Below are 19682 nucleotides of genomic sequence, written 5' to 3'. Positions count from 1 at the left end.
TCAAAATGACCCTAACGTGATATTACTATTCAGCCAACTGTCTTTCCCTTCGTCTAGTTATTGCATTTAGTGTCATAATTCTAAAACCTTTCGGCAGACCTGACGAACATGTTTGACTAGATTTATTGAATATACCGATGACGATTAGCGGGAGATTATGTAAACAAGAGGGTAACTCTGGTAAATTTAGCTAGAGGACTTGGTAGAAATTCTACTTTGTAATGAATGCGAGTGATCGCCAAGCCTGGCAATAGATTTGAAACTTAGGTTGGTAATTGTCTTTCTACTCCATCTACCTCCACTCGATCTCGACCAACTCCTTCAGTCCCTTTTGGCAATTTTTCTTTTCAATTCTGACTACCTCTAGGCGAATTTCTTCACATGTCCCATTCCGGTCTCAAAGTGAGTTTTTGTTATTTGTTCTTTCTTGTTATACTTCTTCTCTTATTATTCCCTTTCTTTCGCAATTGTTTTCTTTATTGCGTTCCCTGCCCTGCCGTCGTCTATGTCTTTTACTCTCCTTTCCTTCGCCAAGTGTTGCCATTCTCTGGGCCAGAGCGGCTTTATTTGTTCAACTGTCACGAGATATAACTTCTGCATGGTTCTCCGGTAAGCTTATCTTTATTTAACTCCTTTTTCTTTTCTTTTTTCAGGGAGGGGGGGGGGAAGAATCTTTTGAGATTTTTTTTTTTTTAATTCACGTGACTTCTCCTGAAGTGAGCTCCCCACCTCTATCTCTCTATCTCTTCCAGTCTCTTGAATAAAAATACTGAGGTAATTATCAAAATCTATCTTTATTTAACTCCTTTTTCTTTTCTTTTTTTCAAGAGACCTTTTTTTTTTTTTTTTTTTTTTTTTAATTCACGAGACTTCTCCTGAAGTGAGCTCCCCACCTCTATCTCTCTATCTCTTCCAGTCTCTTGAATAAAAATACTGAGGTAATTATCAAAATCTATCTGGCGTTAATAGACCCATCCTTGACTATGCGGTACATTTTTGGCCTCCGTCCTATAGAACGGATATCAATTCACCAGAATCAGTACAGTGGAGAATGGCCAAAATGATACATGGACTCAGAAATTAGCCTTACGAAGAGAGGCTTAGGCACCTTAACTTAGACTCCCTGGAAAGACGCAGAGTGCAGGGTGATCTAATAGAGGTGTTCAAGTGGATCAAAGGTTTTAACAAGGGCGGTACAAATAAGGTCATCATATTAAGACAATAGGGGAGGATTCACAGTAAGGGGTTTAGATTGGACAAATTTAGATATAAGAGGGAAATAAGCAAGAACTAGTTTACTAATAGTGTGGTCAACGAATGGAATAGACTTAGTAATTATGTCATGAGCGCTGAAAATATAGATTGTTTTAAGAAAGGTTAGACAATTTTATGGATGAAGATGACGGCTGGTAATGGATACGGAACTGCCTAGTGTAGGCCTTATGGTCTCATGCAGTCTCCTTCATTCTTATGTTCTTATGTTCTCTATCTCTCTCCCTCTCTCTCGTCGTCGTATCACAATATATCTATCAATCTCTATATGTGCCTCTTGCCTCGTTTTTTCTTCATACATTTTCTTTTACCTCATCACATTTTCTTGTTTTTTCTTCCTCTGTCCTCCACCACACCTTGTCCTCCTGGCTCTCCTGCTCTGTTTCTTTTTCCTCCTCCTCCTCCTCCTCCTCCTCCTCCTCCTCCTCCTCCTCCTCCTCCTCCTCCTCCTCCATTTCATCCTTTTTCTCTTCCTTTCCCTTTCATTCTTTTCTTTTATATTTTCATTTCCTTTCTTCTCCTCTCCTTTATTCTCTCCACGCTCATCTCTCTTTGTTCTCTCTCTTTTCCTTTTCTTCTTTTAATCTTCCTCTTTTCCTCTTCCCTCTCTTCCCCCGCTTCCTCTTTTTCCGTCTCTTCCTCTTACTCCTCTTTCTACTCCTCCCTCCTCCCCTATCTCCTTCTCTTTCTCTCCTTACTCTTCCTCCTCTTCCTCACCCCCTCTTCCTCTTCCTCATCCTCCTCTTCCTTCTCCACCTTCTCCTCTTCCTCATCCACCTCCTCGGCCTCCTCTTTCTACACCTCCACTTCTGGTCCTCCTTCTTCTCTTCCTTTTATCTTATTTTCCTTCCTTCCTCCTCATTCTCCTGTTTCTCTTACTGCTGCTGGTACACCTCTTCATACTGTTGCTTCTTCTGGTACTGCCGTTACTCCTTTATCACATCTTCCTCCACCTCCTCCTTCTCCTGCTGCTGCTGCTGTTCCTCCTCCTCCTCCACTTCCTCCTCCTCCTCTTCCTCCTCCTCCTCTTCCTCCTCCTCCTCCTCCTCTCCATTCCCCTCTCCCCCCTGCTCAGTCTGCTCTTCTTCTATTCCAATTCTGCTCTTCAGCATCCTCTTCATTTTTACTCTTTATTATTATCTCTCTCTTTTTTAATACCTCTCTCCCTTCTTCTCTTTTCCACCCACCCCCACTTCCGGTCCCTCCGTATCCTCTAAGGCTTTCGCCACGTCTTCTTCCTGTTCTTTGTCCTCATAGTCTTCCATTCTTTTATTCTTCTCTTCCAGGATTTTCTTTTTTATCACCATCAGGTCGAGACTCCTCTCCAAAGGTTGTTGTTGTTGTTGTTGTTGTTGTTGTTGCTCTTGTTGTTTTGTTGTTGTTGTTCTTCTTCTTCTTCTTCTTCCTCTTCTTCTTCCTCTTCTTCTTCCTCTTCTTCTTCTTCCTCTTCTTCTTCCTCTTCTTCTTCCTCTTCTTCTTCTTCCTCTTCCTCTTCTTCCTCTTCTTCTTCTTCCTCTTCTTCCTCTTCTTCTTCTTCTTCCTCTTCTTTTTCTTTTTCTTCTTTTTCTTCTTTTTCTTCTTTTTCTTTTGTCTTTTTTCTTTTTCTTTTTCTTTTTTCTTCTATTTCTTCTTTTTCTTCTTTTTCTTCTTTTTCTTTTTCTTTATCTTTTTCTTCTTTTTCCTTTCTTTTTCTTCTTTTTCTTTTTCTTCTTTTTCCTCTTCCTCTTCCTTCTGCAGAGTATCTTTGAAAATTTGACTTCGACTCTTTTTTCTTTATGTCCTTCTTGCCCTCAATCCGCCGAAATGTCGCGTGGAATCACATTCCAAAGTTCGACGACAACTTTGTATTGTTGTTATTTCATGACCATGTATGGCTCTCTTACGTTCTGCAGTATCATTGCCTTGCAAATGGAGAGTGTAATCAGTGTTAAATTGAAATAAATATGGATTATCCAGTGACGTTGCTTATTATGTAGAGGAATATATTGCAAACCTGTTTGCAGACTCCAGAATCCAGCTGTATCTATCCTGTAGTCTTACCCAATATAGGACCTCAGTGACACTCTCTACGGACCAGAGTCACGTACCATTCTTTAATGATGGACGGCAAGCCTTCAGGACTTCTGACCCAAAAATATTTTTACACAAATTTCCTCTCTATCTCTTCAACTCTCATTGTCTCTCTCATGCTCTCTCTATCTCCCCGCCTATGTGTCTTTATACATCCGTCGCTCCATCTCTTTTTGGTATTTCCCTTTTCCAATAAATATTTCAGCCAAATGTCTCTTTGCTCAACGTTTATTGCACCAGAAATACTCCATTGCCTTCTTGTTTATGCGGTGATCTATGTTGCCAAGCGATGCACCGTGGGATGTCCTGACCGTCCCCCACGGATCTTGGTGGCAGGATTATACTTTATTCCTTCTTCTTCTTCTTCTTCTTCTTCTTCTTCTTCTTCTTCTTCTTCTTCTTCTTCTTCTTCTTCTTCTTCTTCTTCTTCTTCTTCTTCTTCTTCTTCTTCTTCTTCTTCTATTTATATTGCATTGAAATTATTACGTATAAAGTTGCAGACACTAGGTTGAGGGCCAATATCTTATCTGTTTCGCTGAAGAGGTTCCCTGTTTTGAATGCAATCTCCTGAAGGTAGCTACGTTAAATAACCAAGGTCATAAAACAAAGCGAAACGACAATCTAGTATACATGTATACACACACACACACACACACACACACACACACACACACACACATATATATATATATATATATATATATATATATATGTATATACATATTCGTGAAGAGCTGGAGTCCAGGAACCATTGTATAGACGAAGAAATTATACGCTGGACTCGTCGAAATATTTGATTACTACGTTTTGAATCCTGTCCGGGGTTCGTCTTCAGGGATATACAGAGATTATAAAGGGGCATGTGTACCGCCCTGGGAAAGGGTTTCCCAAGCGACCGTTACAGTATATTCATCACCAGGTAGGACACCAGTTCACAAAAAAGCCCATACCAATAAGATACACACAGATACACGTACATATGCATATATATATGTATATATATATATATGCATATATATATATATATATATATATATATATTTATATATGTATGTACATAATCCGTAAAACTTAATATAGAGGAATGAATAAATACAAAAACGGAATAGACAAAACAGTTTAACAAAGAAAATCAACAATCACATGCAAAGGAGAAATAGCGTATAAATGTCAATGAATAAATACACTGAGGAGAAAAAAATCCCCCAGCTAGTGCATTGTAGCACAATGTTTGTCTAAAAAAAAAATACGGGACGTGGTCCGGAGACAAGCAAAAAGACAATGATCAAGCCCAGAAGCGATACCATCACGAGGAGGGGTAGGGGGAACAAGTCAAAGTGCTGCACAACCTATAGGAGGGACAACACATCAATGCTGGATCAGGCGCCTTCTGTCCAGCATGTCTCTAGTGCCCATGGGCTCACCCATCCCAGTGGTGCTGCCGGATTTTGCGATGCAGCGGTACGAGGAGGAGGTGATGGGAGCTGCATCGCCATCTCTGAAACTGTGGATCCGATACGTGGACGACGTCTTTGTTATGCTACAGGAAGAAGAGGTAGAATACTTCTTCAACTTCTTGAATGGGAGTAATTAGGCCATTCAATTTGAGATGGAGGAGGAAGAAAATAGAAGACAGCCATTTCTTGACGTCATGGTTAGGGTTGGTTCCACTTTGACCATGGGAGTTCACTGGAAGGCTACACGCGCGGACGGACCGGCTTCTCGCCTAGACAGCTGTCATTCGGTGGAACACAAAAGAAGCGTGGTCGAGAGCGGAGAGAGTGTGTTCCACGAGTGAGAACATCAAGAAGGAGAGGAGCCACATTAGAAAGGTCTTCAGAGACAAATGATACCCCAGATTAATGGTGAAGAGGTGGTCGACGACACAGAAAAATAACAGAGCGAGCGAGAGAAACCGTAACACGTCGAGAATTACGATATCATATGTGAAAGGGACATCGGAAGTAGCAATGAGACTACCAAGCAAATACGGGGTAGAAGTGGCGCACAAACCGATGAACACACTGTACTGTATGGGGGCTTTGACGAATGTGAAAGATGTAGAAAGTGTAGTCAATCAGATGGGCGTGGTGTACGTAATACATACATATACCAAAGGTTTTTTCTCCTTACAGGGGGGTAGCCAAAAAGAAAAAGCCATAAAAACTACTCCCACCCATTCCATTTCCTATATATTCCACTCCCCTCCACCCTCCACCCTCCTACGTAATAAAGTGCAATAATTGTGAGGCCCATTATGTAGGAGAGACAGGTAAGAAGTTGGCGACACGACTACAAGAACATCTGAGGGCAGTGAATAGGAGGGATATGAGCTCGGCGATTCTGAGACACTGCGAAGACCGACAACACGAGATAGATTGACAGAATGCAGGTATCAAGAATAAAGGGGCCGTTAAAGGAGTGAGGCTATCTTTAGAAGGTTGGGCAAGTGACCAGGCTAGCGTTAATAGATGCGTTAACTTGAACCCCATTTACGAGGGCACTAGGGGCAGGCTGGATAGAAGGCACCCGACCCGGCATTGTTGTGTTGTCCCTCCTATATGTATAGAGCGCTTTGAATTCCCCCCCCACCCCTCCTCGTGATGGTATCACTTCTGGGCTTAATCATTGTCTTTTTGCTTATCTCCGGACAACGTCCCTTACTTTTTATCATTTTATTTCTTTTAGGCGAACAATGTGCTACAATGCACTAGCTGGGGGATTTTGTCTCATAGGGTTCTTTATTGACATTTATAAGCTGTTTCTCCTTTCTATTGGACCATTTTGTCTCTTTTGGTTTTGTATTTATTTATTCCTCTATATTTAGTTCACTCTCTTCACCGATATATATATATATATATATATATATATATATATATATATATATATATATATATACATATCATATACTAAATAAAAATATTTGTCTTCCGAAAATTTTCTTTTCCTGCGGCCAGCGACACTTGGGGCAAATCGGTTACATCCCCCGGTCGCCTGGCGATGTAACCGATGTAACCTGGCGTTCTGTGTTTAGGACGCTTCTTTACCCGCGTTAAAGATGCCCGAGTCATCGAGGTTCAAGGTGCAGAGAAATCGTCATTTTTGGAAATGGATTACGCAGAAAAAAAGTTTGACCAAAGCTTTTCTGAACGAAAACAAAAAACGAATGGGTGAATTGAGGCGTGAACATGCTTCGAGTTTTCCAAATTTATACGGCAATACCAATACATTTTCAGTGAGAGAATCAATAAAGTTGTTCCATCGAAAACTATTAACATTTAGTAAGAGATTGAAAGAAGATAAAAATTACAAATATAGCGACGAAATTTTTGAGTCTCTCGAAGCATTTGATGGGGAAATTTCACAAGAGAGTTTGTGTGCGTTTGAAAAGCATTACTTCGCAGGGTACAAAAGTTTTACGAAAAAGGGTGGTAAATCGGATCACACAGATTATCAAAAGTATTATCTTGAAAGAACTTTTAAAGCCCAGAGGCGAATAGATCGAGTTAACAAGTACGTTATTAAAAAAGTAAGAGATCAAATTAGTAAAAGCACTGACACGAAAGTGGAAGAAAACGTCAACGTAATTCAAGAAGCGAAAGATTTAATGATTAAGAAACGTATTGAAGACAAGAAAGAACGACTAAAGAAAATTGAAATGGTTCGTATTCAAAAAGAGGACCGTAAAAAAGCCGAGGAAAAGGAACGAACAAGGAAGAAGGAGGCCAGAAAGGAACGGAGAGAGGCTAAAGCAAAAGCTTTAGCGATTCGCAAAGTTTTGAAACAAGAAAAGCAAGCTAAAAAAAAGTTATTGCTTAGGGGAAAAAAGGAATTTAAAAAAATCCAAAGGGGGTATTTTAAATGGGGGTTTAACATCAGCACAAACCGCCTATATAGATGACTTGCGAGAACAACGTAACAAACTCAATAAAAAAAACAAATATTTGTGGAGTCGTTAGAGAGGTTATCCACGGTTTACATAGGATCTTTACGAGAGACTGATAAGAAAGGGGTTCCACTTCATTCAATCGGTGAAATTGGAACATTCAGATGTAAGTTTTGTCAAGCGTTACTATGGGAAAAAGAACGTAGAACCATATGTTGTAATGTGGGACAAACACCAATGTTTTTAGCGACGAAACTCAACGGCGATCTTGAGGCTTTATATAACGGAACGTCCCCTTTATCGAATCGCTTTCTAAATAATTTAGTCGGATTTAACACGTTATTTTCCTTCACGTCATTTAAAACCTCAGGAACACTTCAAAACAAGCAAGAAAGTTCGTTATGTTACAAGATTCAAGGAAAAGTGTATCATAAAATCGGAATTCTAAAACCAGAATTAATTGCTGGTAAAGAAAAGCCGTTCTAGAAGTCTGATAATTCATTTTTGAATCTTTACTTCTACCACGATAAGAAACAACAATTAAAGTTACGTGTTCAGAGGATGTGCGATTTTTTTTACCCACACAAAGATAAATTACAGAAAGAGAGTAAAAAGCGTCGAGAAAGAGAGGAAAATGAAGTTGTGAAAAACGAAACTATAATAAGTCAATTGTATGATTATTTAGTGGTTAACAATATATGTCTCTCGGGCATGCTCAAAGAAGTTGAATCTTCAAGACAATTGATCGACGATTACGTTAAAAAGACCGATAAAATTCCTGATATGTCCATAACGCTAAAAACAGCCGAAGGCATCAATACGAGAGAGCATAAAGGGGTTTACCATTTACCCACGTCTTCCTCGCAAGTTGGAGGGATAGTTGATTTGAGTCCAGACAAAGACCCCCTTCAGATAATAATAAGTTCCCCTGCAGCGAACACGAAATTTCCTAACAAAATATTGGACCATAACAATTACTTTTATGACATATTCCAGTATCCTTTACTCATTCCCAACGGCGACATAGGGTACTCTTACAAAATGACCAAAAAATGTCAACCTGGGAAAAAAGAGGGGAAATATAACCGACTTTCACCAGCTATGTTTTATTCATCACTTTACATGGAAAGAGAAGGCGTTTTCAACTACATAACCAAAGGTAGAAGGCTGTTTCAGCAATTTGCAGTAAACAATTTCGTGAAGGTTGAATCTAACAAATTGTCGTTTCTGGAACTTCATCAGAATCAAATATGCAAAGAGAGGGCGGACATATTGAACGTTACGAATAAGAATGACATTGGACAAAGAGTCGTGTTGCCTCCCAACTTTGTTGGTGGACCTCGATACATGAAGCAACGACAACAAGACGCTCTCGCATACGTCTCTTATTATGGCTCTCCAGACTCATAACTTTTACTATGAATCCAAATTGGAGTGAGTTACGCGAGGGGATGAACAAAACAGGTTCCACTGAAACAAAATCGTGTGACCGCCCCGATTTAGTAAGTAGGATATTTAAGTTGAAAGTTGATAGCCTGATAGAAGATTTGACACACAAACATATTTTTGGTCGTGTTAAAGCATATCTGTATAGCATAGAGTGGCAAAAACGTGGACTTCCTCACGTGCACGTATTGTTGTTGATGGAAGAACGCGTAACCGCGGATACAGTTTCTCAATTGATCTCAGCAGAAATTCCCGACAAGGAAAAAGAACCAAGACTTTACGATGTTGTCACAAAGTGTATGATTCATGGGCCATGTAAAGGCTACGATGAATCACACCTTTGTTGTCAGGGCAAACATTCGAGAGCACAAAAATGTGGAAAAGGTTTCCCTAAGACTTGCAGAAATGATTTATTGTTTGGAAACAATGGATACCCAGAATACAAAAGAAGATCGGTTGGAGAAGGAGGTAATTCTTTCGAAATAAAAATTAAAAGTGAGAAAAAAACTATAGACAATTCATGGGTGGTGCCATATAACGCGTATTTGTGTTTGAAGTATAATGCTCATATAAACGTTGAATGCTCAAACTCAATCAAATGCATCGATTACATTATTAAATACGGGAACAAGGGTTGCGATCGCATTCTTTTCACTAAAACGTCCGACAACGGAGATGTAAACGAGGTTAAAAATTATCAAGAAGCAAGATTTGTAAATGCTAACGAAGCTACTTGGAAAATATTCAAATTCGATATTCATAAAAATTATCCTCCTGTGACAACACTCGATTTACATTTGGAAGGAGAAAATGAGGTGTTTTACACTGATAACACGTCAGAAGAAGAGATGAAGAAGAAAACGAATAAAGACACGCAGTTGACTGCGTTTTTCAAATTGTGTTCAAATAATAGCTTCGCTGCCGATCTACACTACCACGAGGTGCCGCGCCATTTCATTTACAACGCCAACACTTCAAGTTGGGAAGAACGAAAAGGCCGTACCTTCTCGCTGGGGCGTATTCGTGCGGTGACCACCAAGACAGTAGAGTTGTTTTACTTGAGGCTCCTGCTTATGCATACTCGTAAACCAGGTCCTACGTCATACGAAGATCTTCGCACAATTGACGGTAAAATGTATCCCTCTAATAGAGAAGCTGTCAAAGCTTTGGGTCTCTTAGCTGATGAAGAAACATGGAAAAATACAATTTTGGAGATAATCAACCACACGAACGATAGGAAACAACTTCGAGAGACATATGCAAGCATGTTGGTATTTTCGGATCTTGAAAATCAATCAGGGATCTGGGAAGAAACCAAAGATTTGTTCGCCAGTGACTATCTGCACATCAACAACTCAACTGAATACAACGATGAAATATATTTGGACGCATTAGATGACATTCAAAAACACGTGTGGAATTGTGGAGGGGGAAGCATCACTGAATATGGGTTGCCTCCTTCGAGGGGCGGGGAAAAGACTTCAAATGTCGTTCGAAGAGAGAGGTCTTATAACAAAGAAAAGTTGAAGGAGGAAGTTGCACAGAAAGAATTACTTTTGAACGATAAACAAAAACAAGTGTACGATGCAGTGATGTACCGAGTGCATTTTGGACATCGGTACAAGAACAATGGAATCTTTGTGAATGCTGCAGGGGGCACTGGTAAATCCTTCGTTTTGAACATGTTGTTGGACTCGGTACGTTCTCAGGGCAAGATAGCTTTGGCGGTAGCCTCTTCGGGTATTGCAGCTACAGTTCTTAAGGGAGGAAGAACTGCTCATAACATATTCAAGATTCCGCTAATGGAATATAACGAAGTCAGGTCATGTAGCATTAAGAAAAACTCAGAACTTACAAAGTTATTAGAATTAACATCTTTGATCGTGTGGGATGAGGTAGTGATGGCAAATAAAAACACGTTGACCGCACTTGATATTACGTTACGAGATGTTCTCGAGAACGAAAAGTTTATGGGAGGTAAGGTGTTTGTTTGCGCAGGGGATTTCAGACAAATTCTCCCTGTTATCCGAGGCGGTGGAAAGAACGAGGAACTCGAACATTGCATCAAGTCGAGTTATATGTGGAACAATCTGACAAAGTTAGAGTTGACAGAAAATGTACGTCTGAAGAAGGATGACACAAAAAACATTCTATTTGCTCAGAAATTATTACAATTGGGATCTCAAAGTGAGGGTCCCGTTGAATTCGACGAAGACTTTGGTGTAAGAGTCAAATCTCGCCAAGAGTTGGTTGATAAAGTTTATGATGACATATAAAATAACCACCTGAACGCGTCGTATTTTGAAAAACGAGCTAGTATCACCTACGAATGATGATGTCGACAACATCAATCAGATGATTCACGAGAAACTAAAAGAGAAGGAAGTCATTTACAATAGTGTTGATGTTGCAGTCGAAGAAGGAACGGATATACAGACTTCAGTTTTCAACGCCATGACAAGCCCATCCCTTCCGCCTCATCAGCTTAGGGTAAAGGTAGGGAGTGTGCTAATGATCATTCGAAACATTTGCCCACCGAAGCTATGCAACGGGACAAGAATCATAGTGACAAACTTGAAAAAGAATGTTTTAGTCGGGAAAATATTAGGTGGAAGTTACCGCGGAGAGCAAGTGATGATACCTAGAATCACGTTAGAGGCTCAAGATACTCCAGTTCATTTCAAGCGTAAGCAATTTCCGGTCAAACTAAGCTATGCTATGACGATAAATAAGAGTCAAGGACAAACGTTTGAACGTTGCGGGCTACTTCTGGATTCAGTACAGTGTTTCGCTCACGGACAACTGTACGTGGCGTGTTCAAGAGTAACGAGCTGGGATTCGTTATTTCATTATACCGGCTGGCACAATGTAAATGGAGAATATAAAATAAGGCCTGCGAACAACTGTGTATATAAAGAACTTTTTGTTGAGGCTACGCCCAGTCCTCAAGTAGAACCACCGGCCGTCGTTGCTAGCGGTGAAACTTCTGCGATCGCCGAAGAAGAACCAGAGTTTGGAATCAGAGAAATCCCAAAGGAAATTTATAACATCTCAGAAGAAGACGCCGTAGAGATGATTCTCCCAGACTTTGTTTTCAATGATGACAAGGATAACGACCCAGATGAAAGCGATTCCGAAACTGTTACTTTGAAAAAAGAAATGAAGGACATCATATCAGTACTCAAAAAATTACCTAAAAACCAGGAAAAGTTCATCGAGGAGATCAAGGATGTTGTCAAGCGGCAAAGCGACGATGAAGACAGTACCACGTCTCCACCACGGAAAAAGATAAAAGTTAATGATAGTATTGTACTCGCTGATGAGAAATAAAAAAACAATATAATTCAAGTGTTTTATTTTCATGCAAAGTGGGCGTAGCCCAGGGCGCGCAGCGCCCGCGCCGCAGACCAAGCCCCCCAAATATGCAGCAATGATATAGTCTCAAGAGAGAGAGGGAGAGAGAGAGAGAATACCCCGTCTCCACCACGGAGAAAGATAAAAGTTAATGATAGTATTGTAGTCGCTGATGAGAAATAAAAAAACAATATAATTCAAGTGTTTTATTTTCATGCAAAGTGGGCGTAGCCCAGGGCGCGCAGCAGGCCAAGCCCCCCAGCGTAGCCGGGCCGGCGCAGCCTGTGGGCTTGTATATATATATATATATATATATATATATATATATATATATATATATATATTCTGTTCAATAGTTCTTTACTGGTCAAACTCTTCTCGGCTTTCTCTAAGGATCTTACTTTATCTCTAAGGAGTTTTGAAAGTGTATGGAGAAGACCGTAATACTCGACGTTTCGCGCTCTCATTGCGCATTATCAGGACTATTATGGTCGAATTCTTCTACTGTAAAAAAGTGTCCACAGCCTACAAAACTAATGAAGGAATATTATCGGATATCATCACAAAAACGTAACGTGCACTAATCCAGAGAACAGCATCAAACTAATAATCTATTACAAAATACAGCATCTAAACCACAACCCTTACAGCAATCCAATGTAATTTACGAGTTCAAGTGCAAATAATGAGGCTGTGAGCTCCTAGATAACTTAAAACACATAAGATCGACATCTCAAACACTTCAAAGAAGACTTAGAATGCATCTCCAAAATGGGTCTATCAAACAACACGTAAAATCAGTACACAAAAAAGACATCACTCGACAAGAGATAGTGGATTCTACAATTATCAGACACCACCAACAAAACAAAAGAAATTTATTTATAGCAGAAACACTCGTAATGCGAGAAGAACATCCCAACATTAACCAGCAGAACACAGGGGAAAAACGTACATTGAAATCATTCACAGACGGACACCAGATTACCACACGGAGTGCCAACGGACATTAGGTCACACAGAATGTCCTCTACTAGTGACCTTACCCCATACCCCTCACATGTATATAAAACACACACAAATCGTCAATCCATAAAAGTCCTGATAATGTGCAATGAATACGCGAAACGTCGACAAATACGGAGGTGTCTCCATACACTTACAGAACTCCTTAGAGATAAAGTAAGGTCTTTAGAGAAAGCCAAGAAGAGCTTGATTTGTAAAGAACTTTCCGGTCTGTTCAACAGAATATGCCTTCAAGAAAAACTGCTACTTAATTATTCGAACACACATACACACACACACACACACACATATATATATATACATATATATATATGTATGTATATATATATCTTTTTTCAACCACAAATCACTTTTAATTCCATGCCATTGCAGTCGAGACTGAAGAATCACTCGATTGAGGCATCCGTTGGATGCCTCCATCGAGCAATTCTTTAGTCTCGACTGCGATGGCATGGAATTAAAAGTGATTTGTGGTTGAAAAAAGATATTAATTGATCACTGGGAACCATTCAGTGTATATGTATATGTATATATATATATATATATATATATATATATATATATATATATATATACATATATATATATACATATACCAACTTTTTCTCTTTCATTCTTCCTATTTGCCTAAACCATCTCAGCATTCTTCTCCACCCAAACTGACTGACGGCTCACTTTCCTCCCTTGTTCTCTCGCTCAACTCCACATTTCTGCAACATATATCGTATTTCCCAGACACTTTCACTCCAGAAATATTCAGTTTCCTCCTCACTGCCTCCATGTTCCTGGTCGGTGCTCCATATAACACTGTGGACAACCCATTCGTGCAAACTCTTCTTCTTTATTCATCTTCAGATACATTCTTCTCTTTTATTTCCATCGAGACTCCTTTCTACTTGTTTCCTTTGTTCTTTAATTCAACTTTTTCATCAATTTCCTCCATTTCCTGCCATATGTGACTCGAAATACCTGAAGTTCCTCACTCCCTGAAGCCTCCCATACTAAAAAAAAAAAAAAAACAGAAAAAAAAAAAAAAAAAAAAACAGCGGTATGGTTAGGGCGATATGGTCACACAGGGACGAGGCCATTGATTTGTATGGATGAGGCGGAAAGGAAGTGAAGGTATGTGTGTGTGTGTGTGTGTGTGTGTGTGTGTGTGTGTGTGTGTTTCACCATGGTTTTGGATCACGTGTTGGACTCGTGATGGACAGCTATTTCCCTCCCAGAAGAGAACTCAGAGCTCATGTATGACCGATCTATGGGCAATACCGTGACCTTACACGCACACACACCCCTAATTCCCCGCCCACGAGAGTTGGAGTAACAACACGCAGCGCAGCGTTACTGAAATTATTTCAGCCCAGGGCATATATGTAATGTGTGTGTGTGTATCGGTGTGTGTGTATATATATATATATATATATATATATATATATATATATATATATATATATATATATATATATACAAACACAAACAAACTCTCGCACACAAACACACACACACACACACACACACACACACACACACACACACACACACACACACACACACACACACACACACACACACACACACACACACACACACACACATGTATGCATTGGTGTCCCAAAAATGTATTTACTTTGTGAGTATATTTCTGAATAACGTTGTGAGTTTTTTTTTATCCTGTACTGGGAAAGTGGATCCAAAATACTATGGCAACAAAATGCTATGGTGCTAACGGTAGTATTCTTAAAAGAATCTTTCTTTATATGAATCTTATATAAATCCTTGAAAGGAAATATTCATATAAGGAAAGATTTTTCTTTTTTTAAAGAATACCACCGTAAGAGTTTTACGGTGGTATTCTTAAAAAATTCTTTCCTTATATAAATATTTCACTTTCAAGGATTTATATAAGATTTATATAAGGAAATATATATATTTTTAGGAATATCACCATAAGACACTGTGGAGCAATATGATTTTGGGGATATCAAAATCTAACGCAGGCGTCATCATGGACATCGCAAATATATTCTTTTTATTGTTACTTCGTTATGATAATTGTTTTATATAATAATTTGATTATATATTTTCAAGAGAACTGTTGTGCATATGGTTATATCAAATGATCAACAAAGATATATTTTTATAGTTTTAATATTGCATAGATTGAATTTTAGTGTTTTTATTATTGATTTAAGAGAGAGAGAGACAGAGAGAGAGAGAGAAAGGGATAGAGGTAGGTAGATAGATATATAGAGAGAGAAGGAGAAAGGAAGATAGGTAGACAGATAAATGGATAGATAGATAGATAGATGGATAGAGAGAGAGAGAGAGAGAGAGGGAGAGATGTAGGTAGGTAGGTAGATAGAAAGATAGATAGATAGAGAGAGAGAGAGAGAGTAGATAGACAGGTGGGTGGATAGATAGATATATAGATAGATAGAAATATAGATAGAGAGTGAGAGTCGAATTCAATCGGTTGACGGCAGCCATAGTTAGAAGATTACCATTTGGTATGGAAGAACGTTGATCGAGATTAGTTTGTGAAACCGAGTTTATTTGGTGTCTTTGTTAGTTTACAAAACTAATTACTTCAAATAATGATTTTATATCTTAAATATAATTATTTCAATTATTATCATTTTATTCTAAGGTAAGATGGAAGGGTCAAAAGAGTAAGCTACTTTCCTGAATATGTGAAAACGTTGACAATAAGAAAAGGAAAATGGTGAAATAAATGTTGGAATTTCTTAGTTTTGTATTTTAAAAGCTTTTAATACTTTTCTTTTTTTATTTGTCTATCACCAAAAAAGTTGATAATGAGAAAATAAAATGGTCAAATGAATGTTGGAAATTCTTAGTTTTTGTATTTTAAAACCTTTTAGTACTTTTCTTTTTTTATTTGTCTATCACCAAAATATCTATTTCCCCGTACATGTAACCCAGTTAGGTAGCAGGCGGGGTTAAACCATTTCCTCCTCTTAACCCATATCCCAGTATTACTAAAAATAGTAATGGTGAAATTAATTTTGGAATTTCTTAGTTTTGTGTATTAAAACCTTTTAGTACTTTTCTTTTTTTATTTGTCTATCACCAATATATTTATTTCCCGAACATGTAATCCAGTTAGGCAGCAGACAGGGTTAAACCATTTCCTTCTCTTAACCCATATCCCAGTGTTACTAACCCATCTCCTCTTCCATTCCTCAGACAAGAAATCACTCCCACCCCATCCCTCCAACCCCCGGCCACCCCCGGCCACTCCCGGCCACCCCCGGCTACTCCCGGCCACTCCCGGCCACCCCCGGCCACTCCCGGCCACCCCCGGCCACTCCCGGCCACCCCCGGCCACTCCCGGCCACCCCCGGCCACTCCCGGCCACCCCCGTCACCCTTCCTCTTTATCGCAGCTATTCTTCTCCTGACTCAAAGTAATAACTCGACTTCTGCATCCTCCTTCCTCTTCACTTATCTCCTCTCCTCCCCCATCTGTCTCCTCTCGCAGTCACGTTCTCTCCTCGTCTTATACGCCGGCTCCTCCTTTCGCTCTCCTTCTCATCTCATTTTCCCCTACTCGTCGTCTCGCTTACTTCTATTTTGTTAACTCCTATATTTTACTGTACTATACTATGCTATACTATATTATACTATGCTATACTATACTATACTATACTATACTATACTATACTGTACTATGCTATTCTATACCTATACTATACTATACTATACTATACTATACTATACTATACTATACTATACCTATACTATATACTATACTATACTATACTGTACTATACTGTACTATGCTATACTATACCTATACTATATTATACTATACTATACCATACTATACCTATACTATACCTATACTATATAATATACTACTATACTATACTGTACTATACTAATATTATACTATACTGTACTATGTTATACTATACCTATACTATACTATACCATACTATACCTATACTATATGCTATACTATACTATACTATACTGTACTGTACTATGCTATACTATACCTATACTATACTATACTATATTATACTATACCATAATATACCTATACCATACTATACTATACTATACTATACTGTATTATGCTATACTATACCTGTACTATACTATACAATACAATACTATACAACTGTGCAGGATTTCTACCCTTCTGCAACACATAACTGCAGAAGACAAAGAAATGAGATCCGTCGACACGACTATACTATACTATACTATACTATACTATGCCATGCTATGTCATACTATACTATACTATACTATGTTATACTATACTATACTATACTATACTGTGCTATACTATACTACACTATAATATGCTATCCTATACTATACTAATACTGTACTATATTATACAGTACTATACTATACTACACTACACTATACTATACTATACTATATTATACTATACTATACTATACTGTACTATGCTATGCAATGACCCGAGTTCGATCCCCAAAGAGACCCAATGAACGCCACTTACCTTGGCTGTCCTCATCTCTCCCCTTCACGTCTTCTTTCATGTATTAGAAAAAAAAAAAAAGGATATTACCCCAGGAGGCTCTTAGCTGGGGATAAATCCGTCACCTTTGCCTTATGTACTATGACTACCTAAGCAAGTGGGTATTTACTGGTAGATTATATAATGAGCCGTGGGTAAAGGATTTTACGGTGGTATTCTTAAAAAAAATCTTTCCTTATATAAATCTTATATAAATCCTTTGAAGGGAAAGATTTATATAAGGAAAGAATTGTTTAAGAATACCACCGTAAGATTATCACGGTGGTATTCTGAAAAAATTCTTTCCTTATATAAATCTCTCCCTTCCAACGATTTATATTAGATTTATATAAGGAAAGATTTTTTTTAAGAATACCACCGTAAAATCTAGTGGAAGGAAAAATTACCCCTTCATTTTCCCACTCACTCCTTCCCCTCTCCCTTTCCTCCTCCCTTTCCATTCCCCTCACTTTCCCCTTTTTCTCTCCCCTCTCCCCCATCACCCTCCCCTCCCCCTCCTCCTTCCTACTCCCCTCCTCCTCCTCCTCCTCCCTACTCCCCTCCCCCTCCTCCCCTCCCCCTCCTCCCCTCCCCCTCCTCCCCTCCCCTCCTCCCCTCCCCCTCCTCCCCTCCCCCTCCTCCCCTCCCCCTCCTCCCCTCCCCCTCCTCCCCTCCCCCTCCTCCCTTCCCACTCCTCCCCTCCCCCTCCTCCCCTCCCCTTTCACCTCTCCTTCAATTCCTCCTGTTCTCCCCTCCCCCTCTTCCCCCTCCCCTTTCCCCAGTCCCCCTTCCCCTCTACCTACTCCCCCCATCTCTCCCCCTCCACCTTCCCCCTTCCTCGTTTTATTTTCCCTTCCCTCCCCCTTCCCTTCCACCTTCCCCCTCCACTTCCCCTTCCCACTCCACCTCCCCTTTCCTTAATAGGGAAGGGTAAGGAGAACCTAGGGGATGGTATTCCACCAACATCCTAGGCAAGGAAACCCACCCCTACCTTCTGGATCCTTAACCTCTGATTTCCTCCTCAATTTTCAATCTCCCTTAATTAGGGGGGGAGAGAGAGAAGGGAAGTTGATATTTGTCCACAAACGACAACCCCATTTCCTGCACCATCTGCCCTTCCTCTTCCCACAGATGGTACACCCGTTCAGGTGGCGTTGTACAACCCAGAGGCTGAGGTTCTGGACATCGGTTGCAGCGGCTGCGGGAGGATTTCGTGGCCGGACGGCGAAGTGCCTGTGGCCACCAGAGTCCTCAGAATTCGTGTCGAGACGATCGAGCCGCTGGCCTTCGCTGTCATGTCCGCCTTGTCTTGCCTCGGCATCATCTTGGCGGTCGCCTTTCTTGTCTTCAACCTCATGCATTGGAAACTCAAGTGAGTACTTGGATTTTTTTTTTTCCCCTTCCGGTAATCTTAATTCTTTCACCGTCACAGGTTCAGTCTGAAGTCAATTCGAGAGCCTCTCTCTCACCCCCCCTCTCTCCCCACCTCTCTTTCTCTTCCCCCACCCTCTCTCTCTCTCTCTCTCTCTCTCTCTCTCTCTCTCTCTCTCTCTCTCTCTCTCTCTCTCTCTCTCTCTCTCTCTCTCTCTCTCTATCTATCTATCTATATCTCTCTGTCTCTCTGTCTATCTCTCTATCTCTCTGTCTATCTCTCTATCTCTCTGTCTCTCTATCCCCCTCTCTCTCTCTCTCTCTTCTCTCTCTCTCTCTCTCTCTCTCTCTCTCTCTCTCTCTCTCTCTCTCTCTCTCTCTCTCTCTCTCTCTCTCTCTCTCTCTCTCTCTCTCTCTCTCTCTCTCTCTCTCTCTCTCTCTCTCTCTCATCTTCTTTCATCATTTTTTCTAATGGAAGGAAGGAATGATTGATTTCTGGATACCCCCTCAAGAACTCATTTCCATAGCTTCCCTCAGGTACTGAGGCAAAAGCCTTGGTTGGAAACTTGGTTTTATTTATACCACATTTTTCATCTATTCATTTATTCTTTAAACAGGAGTTTATTTATTTTTTATCTTAGTCTATTAGTATGCTCTGTTATCCTAGTTCCTCCTTTTCCATTGCTAATTATTATTGTTATTATTGTCATTATTATTATTAATATTATTATTATCATTATTA

General features: G+C 39.7%; 1 protein-coding gene across 2 annotated transcripts in view; it reads left to right on the top strand.

The window, feature by feature from the left end:
• The window catches only part of LOC143036878 (uncharacterized), a 393874-nt gene that overhangs the window by 136906 nt on the left and 237286 nt on the right, over positions 1-19682 (top strand). For both annotated transcript variants that reach the window (XM_076204789.1, XM_076204798.1), the window contains exon 8: positions 18701-18941. In XM_076204789.1, the coding sequence (XP_076060904.1) occupies positions 18701-18941 (241 nt within the window). The remainder of the gene's footprint in view (positions 1-18700; positions 18942-19682) is intronic.

This window comes from Oratosquilla oratoria, chromosome 2 (assembly GCF_046742065.1).
Source record: "Oratosquilla oratoria isolate Oo_2021 chromosome 2, ASM4674206v1, whole genome shotgun sequence".
Taxonomy (NCBI): Eukaryota; Metazoa; Arthropoda; class Malacostraca; order Stomatopoda; family Squillidae; genus Oratosquilla; species Oratosquilla oratoria.
The sequence above is the reverse complement of the archived record's forward strand: the minus strand, read 5'-3'. Positions and strand labels throughout refer to the sequence as shown.